This window comes from Denticeps clupeoides, chromosome 15 (assembly GCF_900700375.1).
Source record: "Denticeps clupeoides chromosome 15, fDenClu1.1, whole genome shotgun sequence".
Taxonomy (NCBI): domain Eukaryota; kingdom Metazoa; phylum Chordata; class Actinopteri; order Clupeiformes; family Denticipitidae; genus Denticeps; species Denticeps clupeoides.
This window is the reverse complement of record NC_041721.1, coordinates 17,867,831-17,895,420: the sequence shown is the minus strand read 5'-3', so window position 1 is coordinate 17,895,420 and position 27,590 is coordinate 17,867,831. Positions and strand designations below refer to the sequence as shown.

Sequence of the window (27,590 nt, the reverse complement as noted above, 5' to 3'; positions counted from 1 at the left end):
TCAAATACAACATTTTCACAGTGCTGAGCAAGTTAAGGCAATAAACTGTGCCTGTATTTTGGACCACATTCTGGTTAATTAGGAGTAAACTTCCCTCCTATCGATTTACCTCGCAATTGGCTCATCCCGGTCCAAATATATATTGATGCGTCCCACAAATCTATGAGCAGAGAAAACAAACAGTGCCGCATTAAAGCCTTGCTCTGCAGTTCTGCAAAGTGTGTGTGTGTGTGTGTGTGTGTGTGTGCACAGAGGGGTTTTGCACTGTGGCTCACTTGTAGAGGTCCGGCTGCGGTTGTTCACATTCAATAGTAGCATGCAGAGTGTCCACCTCCTCTTCTGTGTTAAAGGCCTTAGTGTCCTGCACTGCATAATAGGTCTTTGTGAGAAACAAGAGAGAGGAGTGTCAAAATTGGTGGAGGGAAAAATGTCTCATGACCACATTCACACGATGCACAAGGACACAGACATCCAGATGTGTGCATCCAGACATGCACACACACACAAACTCAAGGACACAGACATACTACAAACATACGTTCACAAAAGGCACAGGTAACACACGTCAATACAGATGCACTCAGGCAAAGAAAGTGCACACACACACTCAATTTAACATACAAAGGCACATATACACACAGCCAGTGAAAAACACACTGAATTATATAATAGTGTTGAAATAAAATGCCACAGACACTGAAACTACTGTTTCTCCCCCTGAGGATAAAATTCCAAGAATACCAAACATTTGGAATACACAACCACAACCATGAATTCCTTAACCTTGTGACTGGACTCCCCGTCCAAACTGGCGGTGGTGACGAAGCAGGTGCCGTCATCGCGACTGCTGGACAGCAAGATGAGGTCACATGGAAATGTCTCGTCCTCCTTCACTCGCACAACGTCCCCCACCTGGCACCACAAGTCACAAGATGTCAGAAGGTCAGCAGAGAAAGCGCTCACGTGATGACACTGGGGACTGAGAATGCTAATAAATGAAGATGTTTTGCTATTTCTATATCAAGAGAACGGCATACTGACATTTACATCTTAAATTCACAAATGTTCACACATATATACCACAAAATGGCCACCACAAAATACTAAACATATGCTTGAAACTAACACAAAACATGTGGCACAAAGATTAATAAATCAGTGTTATACTGTATTCCATTCAGAATCTGTGTTACATAACAGATTATAAAAGACGACTAGATTAACATCAGAAAATCCTTCACCCGCACACACTAGTGCATACGAAAAAAAACACACAGTCATCCGATTTCAGCTTCTACTACAAAGGCCACAGAGGGGCTGCACTGCAATATGTTGTCCCTTCCACAAAGAATCAGGAAGTTGAGACACTTGCTGTGTTGCAGTAAATATGTGTGCAGTTATGAAATACCGAGAGAAAATGATTAACTATACAAACTCAGAGGTGTGAAATTCAGGTTCAGAAACCTCTTATCTGAAAAGCAAATGGCGATGACCGGAATTTTTACTGATTAATGTTGCCACAGGTATAGAATGGATATTTCATAGAGTGGAACTATATATAAAAATGGGTAGTAAAACTGCCAAATCATGGTTAATTGTGCCTCTCTGCAGGCTACGAGGCCACCGCCCATGCTGTGAGCTGTAACTGCAGTTCAGCAGGAGCTGCCTCAGAGGCTCGGACAACGTGTGCGCTCGCGAACAGAGGCGAAATGCGCCAGTAACACTGCAGCAACACGACTGCACCAACGCGTTATGTATGGTATGAAGATTAGTGTGTCTTGTGGGTGTGTATAAGTGTCCTGTGAAGGGGCTGGCGGGTCAGGGCACTTGTCTGCCTCTGAACGACTCTGACACGAGTCAGAATAAAGGACGAGAGCGCAGCAGTGACACGACTGCATCGGTGCATTACTGATGGACTTCAGATGAGGCCGTTGCATACACTGGTGTCTTGTGTGCATGAGTATGTTTGAGTGCGCACACACCCGAAGCTTGCGGCTCTGTTTGCGCACCACCTTGCCGTGCTGGATGATGTGGACAGGACACTGGTTGATGGAGTTGTCTGCCTTGTGCCGAAGCCAGTCTTCGTAGCCCTGAGAAAAGGAGTAATGAAAGGAACGTATGGCTTGGAAACCAAAAGCAATTCCGTCTACAAACCATAGGAGATCAGCAGGGTACCTGTTTGATTGCCGTGACAGTGATGACAAAGAAGAGCGGCAGACCACTGGTGATGGGACTGGTGGGGGTGTCAATAATTAACTGCAAAAACAGAAAGTGAATTAAGACATTTCTTCGTGAGACTCTACCTACCAGGAGTATGACTTTTGCTGGCGCGCCAGTGGAGTTACCCGACTGAATAAGAGTGAGGGTGGGAAGGAAGAATGGTGACACGGCGCTCACCTGCACTAAAAATATAATGAGGAAGTAGAAGTTTGCTATCCTCCTGAACTGTTCAAACAAATTCTTTGGTACAAAGTTCCAAAAGGTGTACTGGGGACAGAAAAAAAAAAAAGACAAAATGTCTTATTCATATGTCAAACGTCATATTTTTGTCAGAGAACCGTCTGGTGGAGGTGCGGTCGGGTCACCTTGGAGGAGACGATCCGGTTGTCAGGGAAGCGTTGTGGGATGTAGGCCTCCGCTCCAGGCGGCGGCTCCTTGTGTCCGATGTAGACGGTCCGACTGTCCACCCAGTTCTCCTCTCCAGCACACTGAGAGAAACAAACGACAGAAGACAGATGTCAGGGACACAGGTTTGCAGCGTTTACAACCTTTAGAACAGAGTCTTTAAAGGGTTCTATTAAAAGGGGGTTGACAGAAGTGGCACCAAAACAAAGCCTCTGCCCTCACAGGGAGAAACGAGGACACTTGAATACCCATAAGCCTTTAGAAACCTGGCAGATGAGTCACCTGAAACCCGGTGACCTCGCCACATTAAAAAAAAATGACAGGGCTACCGCGCAAGGGCATGCAGAGACGAGTCTGGCCCGAGTCTTCACACAAACTGCTGCACCTCTTTTACCCTCTCTTTATGTTGAGGACGTACTAGATGAAATATGCTGCTTTGTTTTTAGCAACTAGATGAAATACGTTGATAAAAACAAACCTTTGGTTCGCTAGCCCTGGTTCAAAATGTGTGCAAAGTGACAGAGGGACGTGGGAAGGTTAGAGGTCATCAAATGGCTTGAGAAGAAGAAAAAAAAAAAAGAGCGAGCGAGCGAGACCTCAGAGCACAACGTGTGCTTTCTGTCATGCCTGATTTGTCTTGCTGTGACAGTGAGGTTATTGTTTCCCGTACGCGTGCGGGAGGGAAGGGGAGAGCGCAAGTGAGGGTACATTCATCTCCGTGCTGCTCCCATGCCATGATCACGTTGTAATGAGATCAGCACAATTTTTTCTTCATCATCTATATTCATTAAACATTTACAACACCTCTGCTAACGCTCCCAAGCTAAAGACATAAATCACTTCCAATCAAGTGTTCGCATTCTAATCTGTAGTAACCATATTTACCTGCTCTGAAAAGGTTGCACTTTTTTTTTTTATTATAAACCTTAATTACTGTGTTATTGTCGTTGCACAGCCAAAGTCAACATTCTGAAGAGAACTTGTGAAAGCAATCAATGTGAAACACATTGCACATGTACACTTTCACTACAATGGTGCAACCTGATATCGGAACAAAGGCAGTGTTGTGTGTGTTGGATTCCCCCCTCTCAGATACCATAAAATCATACCATGAAACCATCAGAAATCTCATGAGGCTGAGAAATTAGCCTTAATTCATATCAAAATATATGAGAGTAGTTTAAGGTCCCCTATTTTGAGATGATTTAACATTAATACGAGTTCCCCTAGCCTATCTGTGGTCCTGCAGTGGCTAGAAATGGCGATAGGTGTAAAGAGAGCTTTGAAAAATCTGCTTCACTGTTCATAGAGTGGCAGTTAAGACGGTCGGGTCTGAAATTTGTCCCTTTATGTCTTCATAAGGGGAAAAGTTACCTCATTTCTCATGCTGTTTCTGGCCAGAGAATTTTCCACTCCTCCCTTAAAAAAGTAGCTCGGTAATTGAATCACAACCAGTGGGTTAATTATATTTTTTTCTGGAAAAATGCAGACACCAAGGCAAAATGTTGGCAAGAGACTTCACATACAGTATTAGGGGACCCCTAAGACCGATATAAAAACCGATATAGGGGACCTTTAACATGAAAAAATGTTCATTTATTTGCTAAGCAGAGGAACATCAGCTCATTGGAAATGTAATGTTATTTAAACCGATTTTTTTTTTTTTAAATAGAAAGGATTTGACCTTATGTGGACCTGCCAAAAGTCAGAATAATGTAGGTTTCGGTCAATAATTCATTAATTGCTTTATTGCACACAACCATAACAACACACAGCAGCCCTCACGGATCAGTGGCTGGACAAATGAAGACACATGGTCCGAATATGAGTCAGGTCACTGCCAAGCATAGTGCCCTGCCCCAGGGTTCTACCTGGCCGTTAGTTCCTTTACTTCAGCTCCACGGAACAGTGCAAGAAGACACCGTCTTCTTCAAACCAGGGCTTCTATGGTCCCTCATGGTTTATATGAGCTCTACCAGTGTGAAACCAGTCAAAAATCAACTGTTGCAAAAACTACCCACTGAAATGAAATGTTATGGCCCTAAACAGATTTCTGCTAGAAACTGGCCATGCACGTGATGACTTACAAGTACAACGGTGAGATTGGCACCCTAGTAGGAATCAAAGCGCTAATGTTAGTGGTGCTATCGCCAAGCTATGCTACGCCAGGAGGGAACAGACAACCTCACATCACGTCTTACATCTAACACAAGTGCTACATTTAAAAAAAATCTCATTAATAGAAATAAACTAATAGCTAATGAGCTAAAAAAATAAGTATAAAAAAACAACAACAACGACCATTTACTGCTGGGTTACAATGGTTGTAAAACAGGGAGAAGGCAGCGCAAACTGATCCATGATCAGCCACCGGTGGAGCTCCGAGAAAGCCCTGCTGCACTCTCGCTCGTCCCAAACTGCCAGGCAGAGATTATATCTGAGCAAGCATCTTAAGTGCTTACGTAAGCGGGGAAATATAGGCTATTATCACTTCACGGGCTATTTTTACCCAGGGCTGGCGGCCGGCCGGACAGATACTCACAGGGGCGGCTGACATTCATGAGAGTTTCATTTTTGAAATTTTTACCTCTTCACGGACGCTCACTTTGGGTTTAGAGCATTTCTGTTCAAGACCGTCAGTGGTGAGGCGAGGTTCACTATAGCCAGATCTGAGATGATTCTTCGCCACCATATGGGACGTGGGAAAGTAGTTTTTGTGCCTACATGCTCCCAGACTTTGCATGTGAGCACAGAAAGGAAGAGACAATCAGATACCAATGCTGGAGGCTAGTGAGGTATATTCTTGTCTGATACCTGACATCATCTATGTGTGTTCTTCTGGAACAAAGGATCTGCAGACACGCCCTAAACGTTCCAAACGTGATTTTTTTTTATATGAAGCATCAGACCCTAAACAAATTCACTGATATTTATGTGCAATCAGCTAAATAATTTTAGACACCACTTGGCCAAAGTGAACAAGGGATGTTACCTTGTAATTCACAATTACAGTAAGGTAAAGAAAATTGTGATGTGATACACCTAACACAGAATACATTTACAGAAATGTTATCAGTAATGTATTCTCCTCCAGTCCATAAAATAGAATTCAGAATACTTATGAGGACTGATTACTCATCTTTGTTACTGTATCACCGTTACGTGCATTCTGTTACATTCCAACCATTAATTCAAAATGCACAGGTTTCGTCCAGCTTCAGTCATCCTGGCCAAATAAGTGAAATGGGACCACTGTGTCCTTGTTCCTTCTCTTCCCCTCTCGTTCTCTCACTCCGTCACTCTCTGGAGGACAGTTCTGGGGTTTTTAGAGCTGGAGATGCAGCAGCTGGTATGGCATTTCTGAGCCTCCATAATCACACCTAATCCGCTCGGCACTGAGGACAGGCCACTCTACCACACACACACACACACACACACAGACAGACAAAATCACACAAATGTCTGAGTTACAGCAGTGTGTATATAGCTGGAGTTACGGCACTTTAAAATGATAAAAGAATTACATCATTGCCATCGAAAGACATTCAAGAGCCCCCCCATCCTCGCGAACTGAGCGATAAACACACCTCAACGCATCATGCATTATTCACACAAACTGCTGCCACTTGGGTTTAATCTCAGGCGTGCAGACACACTCACCCTCACTGATGCACACCCACAACCAGACATTAACGAGCATACACACACACTTCGCCTCCTGCAGTAATATGAGGTGACTGGCAGTGAATGGGATTGTGGCGCAGGAGCTCAGGGCCCCACTTTTATTTCTAGGTGGCATCTCACAAAGTCACACACACAAACGCACACACACCACAGTGTCAGGTTATGCACACTGACTCTCCTGCAGCCATTGGAAGCCGGAAAAACTCAGAAGGTCTTGAGAGCTGGAGTTACTCCCAGAACAGACAGTCATCTTCAAATACAGTTATAGCAATACGGTAGTTTTTCAAAAATAAATGCAAACATAATCATAATAAACATAAGTATTTACTACAACTGATTTACCCCAAAATATTTACCCCAGCGATACCAATAATAAATTGAAACGTGTCAGTGGAAAATGTTCCTCTGTATTTTTTACCAGAATGTTAGCAGAAATCACATTTCTATAAAACCATGTTTTCATGGGTGTATTACACGTCCCACAGGTCTGTGGTTAACATGTGATTAGCATCTCTGCATTCACGTCTGGTTATATTATGCACCTCATCATGATTACCGCACATCATTATTCCACGTGGGCAGGGCTGTGACCGGGGCGGCCACACATCAGCATGCAGCCATGCAGTATCCATAGCGATGCTGGTAGAGCTAGGCCAGTTAGAAAGGTCAGGGAGCCGTGGTAACAGGATACAAAGAAAATAAAAAAAAAAAAAACGCGGCAAGGAACCTGATATGGGGCCAACACCTCACACACACACACGCACACACACACACATACACACACATAGCTAAATGCTGATAGATGTGAGATAGCCACATGACACAGGACCAGTCAGGAGCCTGGAATGGACTGATAGGATGTATAGGATCTGTGGTAAAAATGAGCTGCATCTCCTCCTCTACCAACACACCTACCACCTCTTCTCATATTAGTCCTCCTTCTCATGTTGCCCCTCTCATTTTTCATTCCCCCCTTTTACTCTTCCGCTCCTCTGTCCATCTTTCTCTCCCCCCACAGATGTTCCTTGGCAGTGAAGCTGGTGTTATTTAGCTGTAGATCTGCGCCACACACCCTACAAATAACGCTGATAGTGAAAATCTTACTGATGAGCAAGATTCTTTTAATGATTATTAAGGAGTATGTAACAGGTGTAATGATAAGTTGTTGTAAGGGTATTATTCATTTTAACAAGTCTATGAATATTTGCTGATATGAACGTTCCAATACCAATCTCAGATACAGATACAGAAGATTAATAAACATCTTTTATAATTTCCACCTCTTTTTTTGAGCATCGTCTAAAAATGTAATTGTCTACCACAATTAAAGAAACATTTCTGTTCTCTCTATATAATATACATCGTGCATTATAAGATTATATATAATGTAATACTGGATATATATAATATCCTATTAAAATACAACAAGGGAGTTCTGAAGCTTTCGGCTTTGGCTCGCTGCTCCCAGGGAGGGTAGGAGAGATGGATCCTTGTTGTCCTGGGATTGCGCCAGCTCTCTCGCCCACACAAACAGAGTGAGCTCGCTACGCCATCCGTCACACACATCCGCTGCCGGCCACGATCCAGGAAAAACAGTAGTGCTGAGGTAAGGCCTCAAACGAGGAGAGTAGCGTGGGATCTGTATCAGGCCAAACCGACTGCATTACCCACAAAAAAGCTCCTACAAAAACACTACGCATTAAGCGCAAAGGTCGTGTATTAAGAATTTAAATATAGTCAGCCTTGTTATTGGGTCAGGCGGCTAAGGTGGAAACTATGCAGCAGTGCAAGACCCTTTAAATAAAGTGACATAGTTTAGGTAAGACATCCTGATGTATTATTAAACCAAATTCACATGCCGCCCTTAACTTCAACGTGCACTGTGCAGTGTAATTAATTAACTACACAAATGAGTACATTTTTCTAATTTAACTGTACAAATAACATGGACATACATTTATTCTGTCGTTCTAGAACTCATGCTTCTTGTCAGTCACAACTAGTGGTCGTGACACCCTGTAGCAACACAGTTACTACAGTGCACAGAGAGCGAGTATTGGAGAGTAATCTGACGGCGAAGCGTTCGCTGCCTCAGGTAGCACGGTGGGATAATCTCCTGCGCTCAAAGGCCAAAAGCGTGATCAGCTTACCGGGCGTCTGGGGAGAGAGGGTCAGATGCGCAAAGCGAGGCGGACGCAAACCAGACACCAAAACACGCCTGTAGCGTGGGAAACCTTCGACATCTGCTGAGAAACATTATTGCGTTGTATCTGTACGCAAATTTAATATTTTCCTATTACACGCAGCGGTGTCCAAATCTCTACGTATGGCCCTCAATGAGACCACAAAAGTATGACGACAAATTACGTAACTTACAAAATAGAAGGTCTAATCTGCTTTTTCGCAGAAGTCACATACAAATACACAGGGACAATGACAGCATATATAATCATAATCATTTCATACACATCTACAAATAATTCATTTATATCAATGTGTGACATTGAGGGTTTTTGATAAGTTAACAAAACTGTTTGTTTGTTAGATAAGCAGTGGTTTTTATTTCACAGTAACTGTAAAACTGAAAGACTATAATGACATTTCTGTTTTGCTCGACCTTGCCACAAGGACACTTGGCAAGCCGACTACTTAACCCCAATAACTGCGAACCTCATGCCAAGCCCCTTGCTGTGTCAAAGGACACTCAGCCTAATCAAATACATTTTCCCCTCTCGCGGCTTTTCATGACTTGTTCTGTATTCCCGGATTTGGTACCATGTGACCAGTCTGTGATGTGTACTGAGGATCGGAGTAGAAAGCAACAGTAAAGCAACACTGGGACCTTTTCCACTCCACCAAAAAGTCTTTCAATGACAATATGGAATTTTTCTGTTCTCTTTCAGTTCATTTTAAGAAATTACCCACGAGACTTGTGCCATGGCCACTTATGCAGCAGAGACGGGATAAGTGCTTTGTGTAATGATCTGAAGTATTTTGTCTCACACCATACCCCCAATGTCATATAATTGTCATTATGCTAAAGCAAAGAAGGCCCACCGGATTAAGTGAACAATCTGCACTAAATAAGAAGAATTCAGAATTTTAAACTTGTTGAAGTTGGTGCAAACATGAAAAGTGACATTTGAATGTAAATATATGATTAAACCTCTCACAGTGACACATCTTGAGAAGTCCCCAGGCACTGCACGTTGTCCTGCTGCTGTAACATGGCAGAAAGGACACTCCATGGGGTGTTAAAACACATTGTATATCAAACTGATTAAGTTTGGGTTTTAAATTGTTTCTGTATTATGTCATCTTCTAAACGTCCTGTCTCCACATAATCTAATAAAAGTGCCCCTTTTGGACTGAAGCCCTGCCATTTGTAGGTAACCCTATATGATGGCTGTTTGTGACTTTTTTTTTTTTTTTTTAAACAAAGTTAGATTGGAAACTCAGATTACGGAACAGAAGCGTATTTATAGACTGCAGAGGAAAACGCAGTGAAAAAAAATCAATGATGCATTTTAGCTGTTGGCCCAAAGCAGCTGCTGCTCTTTGTCACGTTCGCTTATGGAGGAAAGCCAGACTTTCCGGCTACATGCAGCACCCTAGTGTCCATTAGCTTGGCCAGTCGATTGGATCAGAGGGATTTCTTAAGAAGGCCGCGACATCCCTGTAGACATATAAAGCAATCAGTGGAGAGCCACACTTCTATAGCCTGGAGTGTCCTGGGGCACTAGCCCAGGGTCTAAGCTTTGAAGTGGCATCAGCAGCATGGGACATCCATGGCCTATCCCCAGTACAAAGGAAAGGCCATCAAGGGAGGAAGAGAGATTGTATAAAATCTATACATGTAGGTCCTTGAAGGACTGTGGTACTAGGTTTTTGATTTGGGATTTAGGCGTGTCATCTATGCATTATTCAAGTATTAGTAATCATAAAAAAAACTCCTGATGATCACTGATAAATATGTTCAGCCTCTTTGCTGTGCTTATGATAATTGTTTTGTGTAGGTAAGAGCAACTGGGTGTCTACAGCGTGAATTGACGTTAAGAGCTTATTGAATTTGAAAAGTTAATGACTAGTGATATACTGAGCCAGTTTATGTTTCTAACATGCATTACCGTAACAGGGGGAAATGAAGATCCCCCTGTGCAGGACAGCTGAGCGGTGATGGTGGCAAGGATGGAGACACAAAGTGGTTGCAGTTCGAATGCAGACTCTGTTTATTAAATTATATTAAAAAACTTCACTAAATACAGTTTTAAAAATATAAATAATAAAACGTCAACCTCTAAAAATCTGTCAAACGTCAACCTCAATAAAACTGACTTCTCCATCTCTTCTCCATTGGTTCCAATCATCTTTAGACAACCATTGAAACAGTTTTTCACATTCACATAATACTGCCATCATTAAAATATTTCATCTACATTTTAAAAATACTTCATTTACAACATTTAATTTAATTTAATTAATTATTTAACATAGTTACCAATACACCCCTCTCCAGCTCAATGCCATGGTAAGTACCTAGTCTTTTCACTGCTGGACAACCAAGCTATACAACCAAAATTATTACCATCATCCGGCTGCTTGGGGTGTTTAGTACCAGGTAACAGATCTTAGCTCTGTTACAATTACAGAGGACTTTGTACAGTTGTTGCAATTATTACAAATTTATTATAACTGTGACCAGAATGGTTTATTTACAAAAATGTTTAGTTGCTAGTGGAATCAAAGAAAGTCCATTGAAAAAAAATTTAAACTTCAAAATTTTTGAAAAGAAAACAATTGGTGGTGCAACAGACAACAGTGTTAATGAAGAATGGTGTTGTGAGGGTGGCGGAGGGGAACAGAGTAGGGCTGCAACTCATGATTATTTTAATAATCGATTAATCTGTCGATAGATTTTTTTTTATTAATCGAAGAATTGGATTTAAAAAAAACACAAAAAAAAAACAGTTTTTTTTTGTTTATAATCAAATGTCTCCGCATCGCGCGACACAACTAATCACATATGAAATTCATTGGAAACTCTTTTAGTAATCAATTTTTATCAATATAATCGATGCATTGTTGCAGCCCTAGAACAGAGATAACATCCTGTCAAAAAATGCTCCTACCCCTTCAACCCCCAAGAGCTCCTGGCCACCCAGGAAATCGATTAAACAACTGCCAATGCGCAATTACCGGCATGGCAAACAACAGCAACACAATGGTACAAGGCTGTCCCTGTCCTCCCACACGAGCGCAAATTCAACACACAGACTGTTTGAAATATTACACCCCTGTAGGGCACACCCACACACCTAGAGGGGCTCGGGTCTGGACTCTTTATTCAACAGATAAGTGCTGCTGAATCACAGGGCCCGATAAGCACGCAACTCGCGCCCCTGCCACTGCGCGGGCCAGATAAGGAGAAATCTCAGACGCCCGTCCTCTAGCTTGATGCTGAATAAGACGAGACACTTTGGCCAGATGAGGGCCGGAGGGAGGGCCGCACAAGCGCTCTTGTCTTCAGGCCACGGCCGAGGACGGATCAGTCAGCGGGACAAAGCCAGCCGTCTCCCTGATTCTGCCCTGATTAGGGGAAGAATGTGCTGGCAATAGCAGGAGGTAAAAAGAGCCAAATTTACACTGAGCACCGAGACAAAACCAGCCTTGTTTTGACTGTTTGTCCTGTGACGTCTTTCAACTCCATCTCATAGAACACAGTTAAGCTGTTTTCACTGGTGTGAAGAATCACATAAAGATGTGCTAAACATACATGACATTTAAAAGACAGATGACCCACAATGTCACAAGCTCAAATACTACTTTCTGCATTGTGTCCATAAACAAGACACTTAACCCAATGTCGCTCCAAGGAAACTGTCCAGTTGACCTTGGACTGGCTGCCACCAAACCGCGTCGTAGCACATTAACAATGTCGAAAAGATTTTCATTTTATTCTGATGGCCCTTTGACAATGTGAAACTGTCGGTGCAGCAAGAAATGATGACTTACACAGAATATTATGGAAAATTGGAATGTTCTTGTCTCTCATCTCTCTGCCTTTGCTGTGGATCTACAGCTACTGGTTAAAGCTGGTTTCCCGTTAACTATAATTAGAAATTGACAGGAATGCTATTCAGAGATTTCTGCTAATGGACAACTGGATTTCTGCTAATGGACAACTCAGTCAGAATTCAGTCCCTGTGTGTTCTTCAAAAGGCTGATCTCCCTTAACTAACAAAACTATTCCTGTATGTTCAGTAACATGGACGTCCACCAAAATATAAATTACTATGGGAGATATGTTCTGCCGCTATAAGTTTTAGAACATGGGCAGTGTTCACCAATGTCACATTCACAACTTCACCCATCACCCATGCTTGAAGTAAAGCAGTGAAAATCTGTCTGCATGTTCGGTGTGCTGGTGGAGATTGCATTACTGTTGTTCTTAACGTACCTACAGTAGCTGTACTGTGACTTTAAGTATCTAATTCCATTTTCCGACAACCACGGTCAACGGAATGGAAGGAAAACCCACTTGACATGAGCTGACTCGACTTGAGGTAGATAAGATCCGACTGAATTTGTGCTCCGGTATCTACTCCTTCCAGCTCACGTGTCTGGCACGTCTGAAGGCATGCTTGTGAAGAGTGTAAACGCTGGGGAGAAATGGGCTTTCTGATCAGGACATGGGTTTTAAACCGTACTTAGAAAGAGCACCACCAACTCACATCAAATATTTACATGAGCTGAGCTTCCATTAGTGGCAGGCTCATCTTGAATAAAGCCTTGGCTCTTGCTCCAGTCCCCGTCCTCATCCCTCTGTTCTATCAAAAATAGCTGTCGATGACGCATCAGGCAGCGAGGTGTGAAAAAGGGGATAAGGACAGCCGTGCACGTGAATTAAAAACCAATCTCTCCAATCGAGCATCAGTGCACATGCGCATACAAAACATCAGCAGCAAACATGTGACATTTCTTTCTTTATGCCTCTGCAGGGGATGTACTTCTGGTCACGTTTCCAAAATGTGACTGAAAGCATCAAAAATGGGAGGGGGAACGGGCGGGGACAGAAAATTTTTATTCTGACTGCCACATAAAATGTTATTAATCTGTGAGGATTGAACAGGCATCTGTCTGTTGAGCCAAAACCCAGACAACATAATAATCCTGGCAAAGAACTGCACCCAAATTGTATTGTCCTATAATGTGACACATGTTTACCATATTTATGCTTAACTTGCATTTTTACTTGTACATACATCAAACAGGAATGTCAGCATTTTAAATATGTAGTAAATATTTCTTTGTCTTTTCCCAAGTATAATGATATTCACACATTTTGTAACCTACTTTGTATTTGTGGTTGTTTATGCAATAATAAATTCTTTAGTGGGTTAGACCCTGTATGTACTGCTAATTTCTTATCATATTAAGTAAAAAAAAAGGCAAACTTACATCCTCAAACTAGAATGTAGAGAATGTACATTGTTCTATTAAAATGCCCCCTGGACCACCTCACATATTCATGCCTGGTAGAACCCCGCGTCTAGTTCCCGACAAATTACATGAAGCAATTTAACAACAGATGGATCTCTGGGAGCTCAGGCCATACAGGTTACAAATCAGGGTAATAAAATGAATGATCCTGCACAGAGACCTGAACGTGGAGTTTAGCGTAGAAAAACCCAACCCCGCAACACGTGACTGGCCAGAATGGAGATGTGCGCCGAATGGCGTGACGCTTCCTGGCAGAGGAGCTGAGTGATGAACTTAATTCCGGAGCAGGATCCTTTGCAAGTAATTATAACAGGTTGCTAATGGATACTAAGCCACAGAGCACATGAAGCCACGTCGTGCATATCTGATCGCAATGATCCTGTGTCATAACTAACCCATAATAACCTCCCTGCTCCCTGGAGCTGAACCTCCTGGATGTGTGTGTATGGGAGAGTGTGTGGACACTTGAGCGGGTATTTATCATTCCACCCAAATTAAAGGGCCTGTTTGTCGTCCTCACCGAGTCACTTTAATTAACCTACTTGCCTAATGAGTCAGACATAACACTTCTTTCGTTCACACACACACACACACACACACACACACACACACACTTTATAAGCCCAGAGACTCTTTCTGAAGCCCTGGGGCATGAGTGCTTTCAACAGGGCCTATGGAAAAGTTCATGTTGACGTCACCACAGTGCACCTACTGCATGTGTATGGTTAACAGGGGTGAGAGAGGTTTAAATGGTTCTCATTCTCTGATTGGGCAGAGGACGACTTCATGTGATCAGACTATTTGTTATTCAGACTATTGTCAAATCTGTGTTACAAATTTGGATCTATTCCATTTTTAAAAGAGTCAAATGAGTGGATGTATCCAGACTGACCTTGAGACGCACGGCGGTAAAAGAAACTTTTTTTACCGAGCGATTACTCAGCAGGTAGGATATGGAGGAGGCACAGATCAATGTTCCGCACATAACAGCCATCATGCCTCCGTGCTCCGGAGCTAATTGAAAAAAACGGAAGAGGAGCTTTGTAATGAAGTGACTGCAGAGGTAGCATAAATCACTCCTGCCCCTTCACTGACCCCCATCAGCAATACCAATCCCGGGAAGACATCGGGGGACGGCAATGCGCAGGGGGATCAAAACCACTGTACATTAACCTTATCTATCTATCTAGCCGCTAAGAAGGTAAATAGGATGGCTGGGCCACATCTGCAGGTGTGTGGGGTTAAAATCTCAAGGGATTTCATGCTAAGACTATATAATTCCTTTTTAACACCTCAGCCTTGAATTCTGTGTCCAGACTCCAGGCTTGGTCACATTATGTCAAAAAAAGGAGACTGCTACTTCAGAAGGCACTCGAAGCAGGCCTGCTAGACTGGCAAACAGAGTTCAGCCGAACTGAATTAGTTTAGCCTTGAGCACGGGACACTAAAGGAGCCATGTAAACAGGATTGTAACATGTAACCATATAATCGGAATAATCGTAGTGTGTGTGTGTGTGTGTGTGTGTGTGTGTGTGTGTGTGTGTGTGTTTGGGGGGGGGAATAGTCTGGATTATGAAATAGTTTGCCCAAGTGGGTGGTACAAGATAAAACCCTGCACTCCTTTCCAATCTGAACTTGATAAAATGGGCCAAAAGGACTTCTATCACCTTCTATTGATCCAGCTGATTCTGAAGGTCTGGCGGTACCAGTGCCGACTGAACCACGGGCCAAATAGGATACAAACAGTTGGTCTACTTTAAAGGCCGCCAACGCTTATCCAGGCTAAATCCCCTTTTACCACAGGTGCTGTCACAGCAGGAAGACAGCAGAATTAATTATCCTGTCTGCGTGTCTCCCCGTTGCACGCGCGTGGCCGTCCGAGGGGTTGGTTGTACGTGTGTGGTGTCAGGTCTCCCGATCCTTAAATTAGGGTCGTTCTAAAACAGGCGCGTAGCTTCAGTCAAAACAAAACCATCCCACTGTTGCATGAGACAGACCCCATGTGCATTTTTTTGCAGCTTTGAGCTTCAACTTTTTTCAGCTTCCCATTATTCTTGCTGCCTGCCTTGGTGGGGACAATATTCCAGTAGGTTCACATTTATCAAAAGATGGATGTACATCTTACAAATGATGCCAATTTATGTCATTTTACGTAATATGGACAGAAGTCAGACGTCTGTCCTCAACTGGACTATAGGTCCCACCCAGATGTCATTTCCATTCTTGTTAAGGTGAAGGTGGCGGTTCTGTGTGTGAGTATGGTCAATGATAATGCAGCATCACCAACAGAATCAATCACGCACAAAGTGCTGGTGTCCTCAATTCTCTATATTGCTGTTATGCAATCAACCTGTCGTACTTCTTCATGTGCACCAGTGAATGACCGATGTCTGCATGCATGTGTGGATTATTCCTAAATTTACCTGGAAAAAATCTAATCTAATTTTATTTTTTTTTTGTTTTACAGCGACCAGTTCTCAGGGAAACAGAGAATAATGCAGCAAAACATCAGCTTGGACTTAACCCATTTAACTTAATTTAGTTTCATTCCCCCACACTCCCTGTATACTGAATCATTTCAGTGGTGGGGCAGTGGTGGCCTAGCGGTTAAGGAAGCAGCCCCGTAATCAGAAGGTTGCCGGTTCGAATCCCGATCCGCCAAGGTGCCACTGAGGTGCCACTGAGCAAAGCACCGTCCCCACACACGCCTGTCATAGCTGCCCACTATCATCACCAAGGGTGAAGGGTTAAATGCAGAGGACTAATTTCACTGTGTGCACCGTGTGCTGAGCCGCTGTGTATCACAATGCTAATCACTTCACATCATTTCCTTCTTGGAAGCATCTGTTTTAACCCTTAACCCAACAGCAGCACCCACCAGCCCCGCCCACAGAATCCATCTGTGGGATGAGCCTGACTGTGGTGGTATAAGGTCCCCTGAGGATGTTGCTCCCGCTGATGCCAACAAAAAGCCAAAGGGCAGCCCTAATGTGATTTAAAGTTACACAACCCATAATCCAGCTGTGCCGCTTCCCCCGCCTCCTGTCGATGTAAAACGCCGTCAGCAGCAAGCTGAGCAACAAAAGGCCTTCTAAAAGCCTGCGGGTGCAAACATTTGACTTTTTATTCAGGTAAGACTTGGGGATTTTTTTCCAGTGTGCAGCACTGAACGGTCCTCACCATTTTACTTCAACAGAATCTTTGGGCTGGCATCTGGAAAATAGACAGAAATAAAACATTTTCTTTTTCATTTATTTCCCAATTGCCAGGCTTGCAAAATCTGGAATATTCTTTATATTATTCAAAAACATTTACTAGCTGAAATAGAAAATATAATAATATTACAATTGACATAGACTATTAAATAATATAACAAAAACCCTTCAAATTGGGTAGGGTTCAACAGTCAAGATCCCCTTTCCATGTGAGATTTAACAATCTGGTCATCTGGTAATCATCTGATCTGATCATCTGATCTCCTCATGTTGAAGAAGGGGTGTTGGTTATGAACTTTCAACAAATAATTGACAACGGCTGCCATCTCTCATCTTTTCCAGGGCACATTTTTTTGCCTAGGGGATCTGACATATTTGAGGAGGGGATAACTATAGAAAAGGATCCGTAATCCACTCTGCATAAAATGAAGTGCGAGAGTCGAATCTGGTTCGTAGTGAAGCAAGGCCTCGCTGAAATCGGTCAATAGACCAACGGCGTTCTCTCGCGCCACCTGAGCAGGGAGGCAACCCAATACCCCACTCTCAACTCAGTCTGTCCAGTCCGTTCATAAAGGTGGCTTTTTGGGAAGGGACTGTACAGGGACAGTCCTCTTGCCATCCTGATTATTGATGCACTCCTGAAGCGATGAAATTGAAACAGAAAAAAAAGCCATGGTCACCTTGGCCACTTAGTGGAATGCGTCTCTATGTTATTTCCCTATAAATCACTGTTTCCCGTTTTTGTGTGCAGGATAAGAGTGATGCAACAGGCCAAACACTCTAACGTTGCTCTTCTTCTGTTCCTGGTCGCCCTTTCGTTAATCAGCAGAGGTCAAATGGAGGCAATGTGTTGCATTGTTAAGCCCTGTGTGCCACGTAAGCATTTTTGATTGATCAGAGAACTTGGCAAGATGTGCTCTGCCATGCTAGAACCACTCTACAGCCCTCATTTCCTGGCAGCAAATGCATGGCCGGTGAATAAAAGCGAAAACATAGGGCTGCTTGGAAGCCTCTGGAACGAGATTCATGGACATGATCCATGAAAACTGGCATGGGAGCAGGTTCTTGGTATTGCAGTTCACCAATAGCAAATGTTCTCCATAGATCAGGTTCTCCACCTCAGGTCTAAAGACAAAGAGAGTGACTGAAGAGGAAAGGGTTTAGAAGGTTGAGCCAAAAGGAATTGATCAACGTGAAGAGTTCCTATCCAACTCAGAAAAACATTGGAGCCTGAGTGTTACTGTAAAAAACATCTCAGCGAGCATAGCATAAAATCCATCAGCCATGAGTAAACGATGGGCGGCGGCATGAAAACATCTCCCGTTATTTGATTTCATTAACTGCTGCAACGGGAATGTCTCATGTCTGGATCAAGTACTATTTACACCTTTTTACTGAAATCTACATTGGCAAACTGAAATTTTATAACTATGCAAATATATATCTATACATTAAAGACACAATAAAATGTAAATCACTCAGCGAACTTGAATAAATTCTGATAGAATGTGTATTTCTAAAACTTAAACATGTCAACATGTTTTTGGAGCCTAAATGTTTCTGGATAACTAATGTTTCTGGTAAAGTTTATTTCAGTCAGACACACTTAAGTTGGTGACGTATGCTGGTACAGACGGCAGGTTTCTGAATGCGACGAGAATGTAGGTCAGGGAAATGCATCATGTATTTCCGGGCTGAGAACAGGGCAACGTTAGTTTCGGCCAGCTCACTGTTTGCTCACTCACATGCTTCCTATGTGACTTCCTCACACAATCCCCCATTTGTATGTAGTACAAAACATGACAAAGTGTGTGACAGGAAAACACTCACAACTGGTTCAGGTTCCTGGGAATCTATATTATCTGCATGCTTCCCCTTATTTGTACAGTTTCACAATTTTCACAGTACAGTATCACACCAGACATTTAGAAGCGGCAGCAAATTCTTTTTTAAAACAATTAATTGGAGGAATGGGCTCTGGCTGTGCGAGAAAAAAAAAAAAAAAAACATTTGCTGGAAAGAACATTTACATAATCACCTATTTAAATACTGCTTGACACAGTGTTATTCTTCACTTCCGGAGTTTGCATGCTCTCCCCGCGTTGAGGGGTTTCCTCTGGGTTCTCATGTTTCCCCCAGCCTGAGCGTTAGAGTGAATGGTGTGTGTGTTTGTGTGTGTATGCCCTGCGGAGTTCACTTGACATGTTACAGTCTTCTTATCCATTTTTTTAAACAAGTCAAAATACATAAAAATACAAAAAAAGCAAAAGTGCTTGGCCAATCAGGTGAGGAGATGAATGGCTGAGCAAGAGTTTAGATACCAACAGAGAACTGGAGATTTGTAGGTGCAAGCATATATTGCACCTTTATGCCTATCCCTGCTAAAATATTGCCATTTACAGCTTCATATTCACTGTCCCTGATAAATCCAGTCACCTAGGATGTAATGCAAAGAAGAACCAAGCCTGTCATGTGACCGATTCCCAGCATCAGACTAGGAGCAGGAGGCATTGGTGGTCACCTGACCCCCCTCCTGCTAAGATTAATGTTAATCGTCTTAGACGGACTCTGTTGCCTTAGATGATGGGCCTCTGCAGAGCTGAGATACATTCGGACTGAGGGCAATACATTCGGACTGAGGGCAAAACAAACTGCACTCTGGGAGCCCGAAAGCGAAACAAGGCAATGGATGCCGCTATTGTGCTTGCAAGTTCAGCTAGAGGGAAATGTCACCAGGTGCTGCTCTGGAGCCAGGCGCTTGGTAAAACCTGTTAATCTCTCTTAGGCAGGTGTGCCGGCTTTACCCTGTAACCCTTCCACATCCCAGATTCAAAATGAAAAGATGAATAAGCTGACAGAACCAAGAACACAACAATATTATTAGCCTGTTCCCCATGCCAGACTTCAGTTGCGCCAGAGTTCTAACCTTTCCGTGCCGCACTTCAAACCAGCTTGCTTTTTTTTTATCATAAAAAAAGTTTAGGAGAGGCTTAGTGGCCTGGCCACACCGTTCATAGCTCAGCACCTTCAAATTCTCAAACCAATTGAAACTGATGTGTGGCATCACAGCCCTGAGCTTGAAATAACTCAAATCTGATTTCCACAAATTGTTTCATATTATGCACTTTCCACAATGCTTATTTTATTAGATATAGGATCGAAATGTTCATGCAATTCTGCTGAATGGGAAAAACTCAATTACTGGAGACTGTGACAGCACATAAATTATGGAAATCATTTGAGATTTGGAAGGTCAAACAAATACACCCCCAAAATAACCCCCTCTTATGGCTAAAGGGCGATTTTCTGGAAAAAAGAAAATTATACAAGGATTTCTGTATCAATGTATTAAAAAAAAGAAAAAAAACTCTGTTACCTCACCCAATGTAAAATTTGTACTAATTTCTATGAAATTAAAAGCAAATTATTATCATAACCCAGACATTGAAAGTTCAGTTTTATGTTATAGTTCAGTTATGCATGTTATATTGAATAGTGCATCAAGTTTAATAAAAACATTCATACAATGCATCACATTTTAACTCTTAGTACTGGCTATCATATGTTAAACTTAACAGCACTTGTGTAGCTTTTAGACCAGTGATGATGTTGTCCCGTGTATCACACCATCTTGATCATTTGCATAAACATTATTTTATTGAAGTGTTGCACAGGTTACCCATTATACATTGAAATATTTGGTGCAATAGTTTTGTCTGAATGCTTGTAGAGTTCACAGAATTTTACTGTGGAAGTTAGTTTTATCAAGTGAGACTAGTTTTCTGTGTCCCGTGCATCAGTTTTCAAACTGCTTGTATGGCTTTTGTCATAACTTTATATTGAAGTACCCAGTAATAAAGCACAACAAGTACTACATACATGTCACACTTCCTCATAGTTCTGACCACTAGTAATGAGGATAAAGACACAGTTATCAAAATGTCCCATGCATCAGGTAGAGAATAGTCCTAAATTGCATTTGGCAATGTTTTCAATATATACAGTTGTAAGCTCTTAAAAAACTATATATACACTATATTGTTAGGTAATGAGCTAAGATCTCAGCTAGAAAGCCTTTTTCGTTTATTTCAACAAGCACAATTCAACCCTGCATCCATCACTGCTGCATTTTGTCTGAGAACGGGGCCATTTTCTCTTCATTCTCTTGCTCTCGGTTATATCTCAGGCTGGCCTAATGCGGCAGCGACAATGCAGCGTAATGAGTTTCCTCAGCGTCGACAAATTCTGCTATGCATTGTGACACCTCTCTCTCTCTTTTCTCCCATTTTCTGGCACCGCAAGCCGCCAAAGGCTGCCGCGCCATTGTGGAGGTGTGGAATGGAGTTATTTAACTAGAGGTTTGGAAATTCCTGTTCCTGAAGGAAAAGGTGGATCTTACAGTTTTAATGAAATTACACGGTAAATATAAGGAATTATACATTGTTGCACATTTGGTGATTTGAACACACTGTTACCAGTTGAAACTTGCCTACAACAAATGCTATTTTTTCTGATTTGAATTCTATGCACATCATCTCCATGTATAAGAACTATACCACCTTCTTTAAATAATTATGTTTCCCTTAATTTGTTAACCCCTCAAAACAACTGCATTTCTAGGCATGGCAACATTACCCTTATCCACATGGTGTCCCCTCTCAGTACCACATGGCTGTAATATCCTCGTCCTGATCCTGACCATTCACAGGTTCCAATGACTTCACCTCAACCCAGCGTCTCACTGGACTTCCAGGCCTGGTCTGTTCAGGGTTGTGTTCCTGTCTAATTCCTTCCACCTCCAGATGAGCTCTTTCTGCAGGTTCTCTTGGCAGCAATTTAGCCAGCGACGGTTCCGCAGTGCTCTGTGAAAAGATTGACTGGCCCCTTCCCTAACCCCCCTGGCCACTCTGTTGTCACATGGTTGTCAAGTGATCCCTTCATCCTCTCGCCCAAACCAAAAAAAAAAAAAAAAAAAAACTTCCTCTGCCATTTGCAATCCAAAACTCAGTAAAATTCGAGATTTCATCATTTCAACAGGTATCATATTTTTCATAATTATCAAAAACAAATCAATAAGAAGAAAAGTAAGAGAGAGAAAGAACTTTAGTAGGAGATTACATGAAGTCTAGTGCCTTCAGAAAACTCATTGATTTATGTACATTATTCACATAATTTATACATTTATTGTTAGGGTTCATTAAACATTCATGCCTACCATTTGAATGAAACCTTCTGTCAATTTGTCTATATGTCTTTATGTATTTTTGTGGTAAGCCTTAGCGTGGAGCCCTTCTTGTTTAGTTGAAGGTGAGAAGAGACACTCCAGCTTCCTCCCGGATCATCCATTTGAAGGCCCTCATTTTCTGCTTCAGATCCCCAGGCGGCACCGCTGAGGAACATGAATCCTGATGTCCTGATCCGGTGCCACGCTGGGTGCAGCGAACTGGCCTGTCCTCGCCCTGCTGAGGTGCCACCACCGCCACATAAAGTACCGCACTCCGACAGCTCGCCCTTCACAGAGCGAGAGTCCCTCCGCAATGAGCCAGCAAGTCGCCTCAGTCCCGCCTCTCCTCCCTCAGTTGCCTTTACAACAAACACCCTTTGAGGGGGTGGAAATGACATCACTGATCACCACCACATATCCAGACCCAGGGATGACCTCTGAAGGTCAACATTCAAAGAGCATTCAAACATTTACAGCCCTCTATTGTACTTTCAAAACTATGGGGTGGTAGTGGCCTAGTGGGCTAACACACTTGCCTATGAACCAGAAGACACAGGTTCAAATCCCACTTACTAACATTGTGTCCCTGAGCAAGACACAAGCTCCAGGGGGTGACAGTCCCTGTAACTACTGATTGTAAGTCGCTCTGGTCAAGGGAGTCTGACAAATGCTATAAATTAAAATGGGTAGAACCAACACATTTTGAAAGAAGAAATCTTTCTGCATAGTATAGTTATTGTTGGTGGCCTGTTTTTATAGTTTTAGTCTTGTCTTTGCATCAAGGGGGCAATACCCTGTTGCAAGTATTTTAGTCATATTTCAGTCAGAATTATCCATGACTATTTTAGACTAATTTTAGTCAATGAAAATTGTATTTTAGTCTCTTTTTAAATAATGCAATTCTATTGAATCCAGACAATATAGTACAAGCACCAAGTAAAACAGTCAAACCCACTTCAAAAATTTTTGTCATATTCTACATATGACATGCTTGTGATGTAAGATCTCACTCTGAGTATGTGTACTCAATCCAGGCCCAGATTCCCGAAAGCATTATCCGCATCTTCATCTAGATAAACGATGGAGGGGCAGGCAGCTCAATTCCTCTGTCTCTTGCTATGATGATCTTAGCTGTACGCACAGAACATTGCACTTCTTCTAAAAGTCAGACAGCGAACTCCGACTGAGAGCCCATCAGGCGAGGCCATAATCAAAAGAGGAGTGTTGCCGAGTTCAATCGCACACACCCTGCTGATGCGACCATTTCTGCTCCATTAAATCAACTCCATTTATCACGCTGCTTCTTCTGCACACAGCCGCCTTCTTACATCACGCTGACGTTTGCCCCAACTACACGCACAGCACCAAAGTCGATGTGCAGCAAAACTTCCCTTGGACGTTTACGCTTTTAATATGATATGCAGCACAAGGTGAAATGGTTATTGAGCGTTTTGCTCGCAGGCTGATTTACAGCGGCATTAAGCCTGAGAGGTTCATTAGCAGGCCGAGTACGGAGTACGGTAGTAGTAATACGGATGTGTGTACGCGCATACGAGGACAGAAGGCTGCACTGCGTGAGTGAGAGAACCGAGGCCTTATCTGAGTCATTATAGATTAATTAAACTCATGGTGAGAGGAAGGCAACGTGGCTTTTGTGAGGGGCAGTGGTGGCCAAGCGGATAAGGAAACGGACCCGTAATCGGAAGGTTGCCGGTTCGAATCCCGAAGATCTGTTCCCACAAACTGCTCCCCGGTCGCCTTTCATGGCTGCCCACTGCTCACCAAGGGTGATGGTTAAGAGGATACATTTCGTTTTTCTCCTTGTGCTGTGCTGCAGTGTTTCACAATGACCTTCACTGTCACACTTTTCACTTTCACTTAAATATTTATATCCCAAAATGTTGTAACTGCTAATCGTTATCTTTTACTTGTACTGAATTCAAACTTATGTTGTCACACACTTGAATATACACTACAATAAAAAAAAAAAAACGTCTATGGCCTGATTGGAGCATTTTGTTTTCATTAATTTTCATCTCAATGTGGTACAAAAGTGACACTTGATCTGTATTTCATGCCACAGAGTCAGCACCATTAAACGTTGTTTACTAAATAACTATAAATGAGTAAAAATGCTGGGGGCCATTTCGGTTTCAATCACTGTTCCAGTTCCACAAAGGCAATGATCTAATGCGGACAGGTACTCAGGTGCCGGGCAGCACATACAGCAGAGAACACCATTTCACATTTACAGTAACCTTTTCCAGGCGGCCGTTTAAATGCCACGCCGGCCTGCTTGAGCTCGGCTTGACCTGCGCTGGTCCAAAATGAATTATCAAACTTTTAAGCAAGGCTTTTGCAGTTGGTTACAAACTCAATTCACAAGCAAATAGGAACCAAACATATACTTGTCATTTCGATATGGCTGACAAAAATGCAATAACATTATGCTGTTTATGATCGAACACATGGGAAAACAACGGCGAGAAGGGCCCTGTTGTTTTGCAATAAGCCACTGCCAGGACACCACCGAATGAGATTATCGGAGACGTCAGACTGCTCTTTGCGTCGCTCGCTAACAACCGGAGCTCTGAGATCACCGTTGACAGCATTAATGTCTGTACGGCTGCGTTTTCCCACAATGCTGAGATCCCCCCACCCCCTCGACCGATTAAACGCAAATACCCTAAAGTTTCTTTTAGGGTCGATAAAAGTAGTTCTAGCGTGAAGATGACTGCTTTGCCATAACTCCTTGTCTCTTGCATCAGCAAAGACGAACTGACAGGTATACAAATGATATTTTTTTGAAGAAAAAAGAAAAATTGGAAGTGAACAGAAAAGCACAGTTATATAACATGCAACGTTACCTAATCCCTTCGGGCGGGCGTGCCCAGAGGGGACGGCGGGAAAGTGGAGGCGCTTTTTAGGTAATTTCCAGGGGTAAAGTTGTACAGTTGTGCACGGTTCATAACAGATGTCTCTTTCAAGTAACTGATGGTGAAACATGATTTTCAGATGTTTCGTTCGTCAGGATTTGCTTTGATGTTTCATGCAATTCATCACAAGAGTAGACAATATCAGGTGTTTTTTACTTTAATATCTGGTGTGCGTACCATTTGTTCACTGACACATATATCACAGACTTGCCCGGGAGCAAACGTTTTCGACATTTTATCAACACCTCGCATTCGCTCAGTGCACAAGCCTGCGCTTGTCTTCAAAACCAAGCAGAGATTTACACCGTCTGTCAGTTTGGGTGGCGGTGACGTCCACTACAGACTGCCATGGCCTTCAGGCGGCCTTTTTCATGCAAACTTAAAACAAATTGTGCGTGGCTTTGCACAAGGCTTTGCGCGTGGCCCACACAGTGCAGCATTAATCAATAAAATCTGCTTTTCAACCCTGTAATATTATGACATAGTTTATGCGGCTCTATGACAAGAGCCAGCTGCGCGGTTAAGTCTTATAGCATAACGACAATGAAGGAAAATTGCATGTTTGTCAAACGACTTTCGCCTACAGGGATTTTGAGTCACAATCTTCCTCCTGCGGCTAAACGTGATATTTTCCCCCCCCTTCATCCCTATTCACTCTCACATGGACTAATCCTCTTATATGTACCAGAGCTGATGTCAGACAGTTGCATATTGATTTTTTACGAGACAGACCTACATAAAATTGATCTGATTATGTAATAGTAAATGGAAGCTCATGTACAATACCATTTGCCTTAGGTGTGTGAGGCTTAATTGAACTTCCAAAGATATAAAATTAAAGTTATTATAATGGAATAAAAGTATTATTACAAAAACTACGTATAAAAGAGTTCATTGTTAATGACAAATTTGTTTTTGTCGAAGCAAACAAAGGATTTTCTGCCTCATTTGTATTGAAATATTTTGGATTCCTTTGCATAATTCCCCCAACATGCTTGTGCTTGTATGCTGTAATGAATCTCAGTTTTTTTTTCCTTCTTCCCCATTCAGCACTGCCGAATTCAGCTGTGAATTTCAGTTCTGCGTTTAATCTGAATATGGCTCTGGGCCAAGCCGCAGTTGCTCACATGAGAAAGAGCTGAGCAACTCAGGTGATTTCCACATGCCTCCACAAATCAGGGCTGGCCGCATTTTCATAGTCCAAGACGCCATGCAACACATTGCTTTTAAAAGTATGCTTTCTGCTTCAGTAAATACCTAATAATGTCTTTCATTGTCAAATCTGTCTGGATCTTTCCACAGCCCAGTTTTTGTTAATTTCATCAGAATGAAGCAACTATTATTGGTGGAGCAAACTACAGCATTTGCACAATGCAAATGTGCTCCTGTACAATTTTGTTAACGTGATCCGTGGTACTTAATCAAACCTGAAGCGAGTCGAGGTTGAGCTACTCCAGGCTTTACAAACTACTTTTAAAGAACGAAAAGACCCTAAACGTATAACATATGTTGCCATATCAGCTTACAATAAACCTTTTTAACTTAATGCGTTCGATTTTCTTTTCTTACAAACAGAAATATTGGGATTTGAAATATATTATGAATTACTATATGTGCTTTAATCACATACTATGTATAAAATATTCAAAATATCAGCAATACATATTAACACATTAATTTACACACTCCAGTGAACAAAATGCTCAGAGTGAGACGATTCCTTTATCATGTTTTGCATCTGGCAACCCTGGCAGAACTTAAAAGACGGTCGTAAATGGTAGCAGATAAGTCCTGTCCCTCGACCAACAAGTTGCCATCCCTGTCGCCCGGCGGAGATGCCACCCGGTGTCGCGCAACTTACGTATCGGCTGATGAGGTTCCGAAGCGCGCTGAAATCCATCGTGGGGACCGCGTCCGGCTCGCCCCGCGACGCCTTCACCGCTTCTTCCGGCTCGCGGCGCTAGCTGCTCGTCATCCCCGAGCTCGGGTCCATGTCGCGGGCTCTTCCTTTTAACAAGTGACAGACGGTCAAATTCCCGCACAGGCGGCTGCGCGGCACCGACTCATCTCCACGCAGTCGCTCCTTCCTGCAGGCGGCGGCTCTTGGGACTTGAAAGATGCGCTTCCTCCTGCCCTCGTGGTCGTTTTTTTTCCCTGTTAAAAAGGAACGTGAAGGTGTGTTTCTCCGCGCACCTTCCCCGTGACCACAGCCCTCCCGACTCAGTCCCGGCGGCGGCCGAGGCGCAGCTTTTTCCTCCGGCGCACGTCACGAGCGCGGCCCGCGGCGCCTGCGCAGAAGCGACGCTCCTCCGCCACACCCACTCGGACCGGGGAGCGTGTTTCATCACCACGACCGCGGGCTCTCTGCGGAGTCGACAGGCGATAATTCACACGGGGAGCTTAATT

At 42.9% G+C, this 27,590-nt stretch overlaps 1 protein-coding gene across 11 annotated transcripts in view; it reads right to left on the bottom strand.

The window, feature by feature from the left end:
• Positions 1-27,455, bottom strand: part of atp11a (ATPase phospholipid transporting 11A) — a 49,809-nt gene extending 22,354 nt beyond the window's left edge. For 4 of the 11 annotated variants that reach the window (XR_003742513.1, XM_028954142.1, XM_028954143.1 and 1 more), the window contains exons 1-8: positions 27,046-27,455; positions 2,586-2,708; positions 2,398-2,487; positions 2,176-2,256; positions 1,983-2,090; positions 784-912; positions 276-379; positions 110-160 (exon numbers count right to left, since the gene is read on the bottom strand). Coding sequence is in view for 8 of the 11 variants with exons in the window: in XM_028954142.1 (XP_028809975.1) it covers positions 110-160; positions 276-379; positions 784-912; positions 1,983-2,090; positions 2,176-2,256; positions 2,398-2,487; positions 2,586-2,708; positions 27,046-27,084 (725 nt within the window). In the remaining 3 variants the exon portion in view is untranslated. The remainder of the gene's footprint in view (positions 1-109; positions 161-275; positions 380-783; positions 913-1,982; positions 2,091-2,175; positions 2,257-2,397; positions 2,488-2,585; positions 2,709-27,045) is intronic. The other 7 variants (XR_003742511.1, XR_003742512.1, XM_028954137.1 and 4 more) reach the window with 2 other exon arrangements.
• Positions 27,456-27,590: the final 135 nt, after the last annotated feature.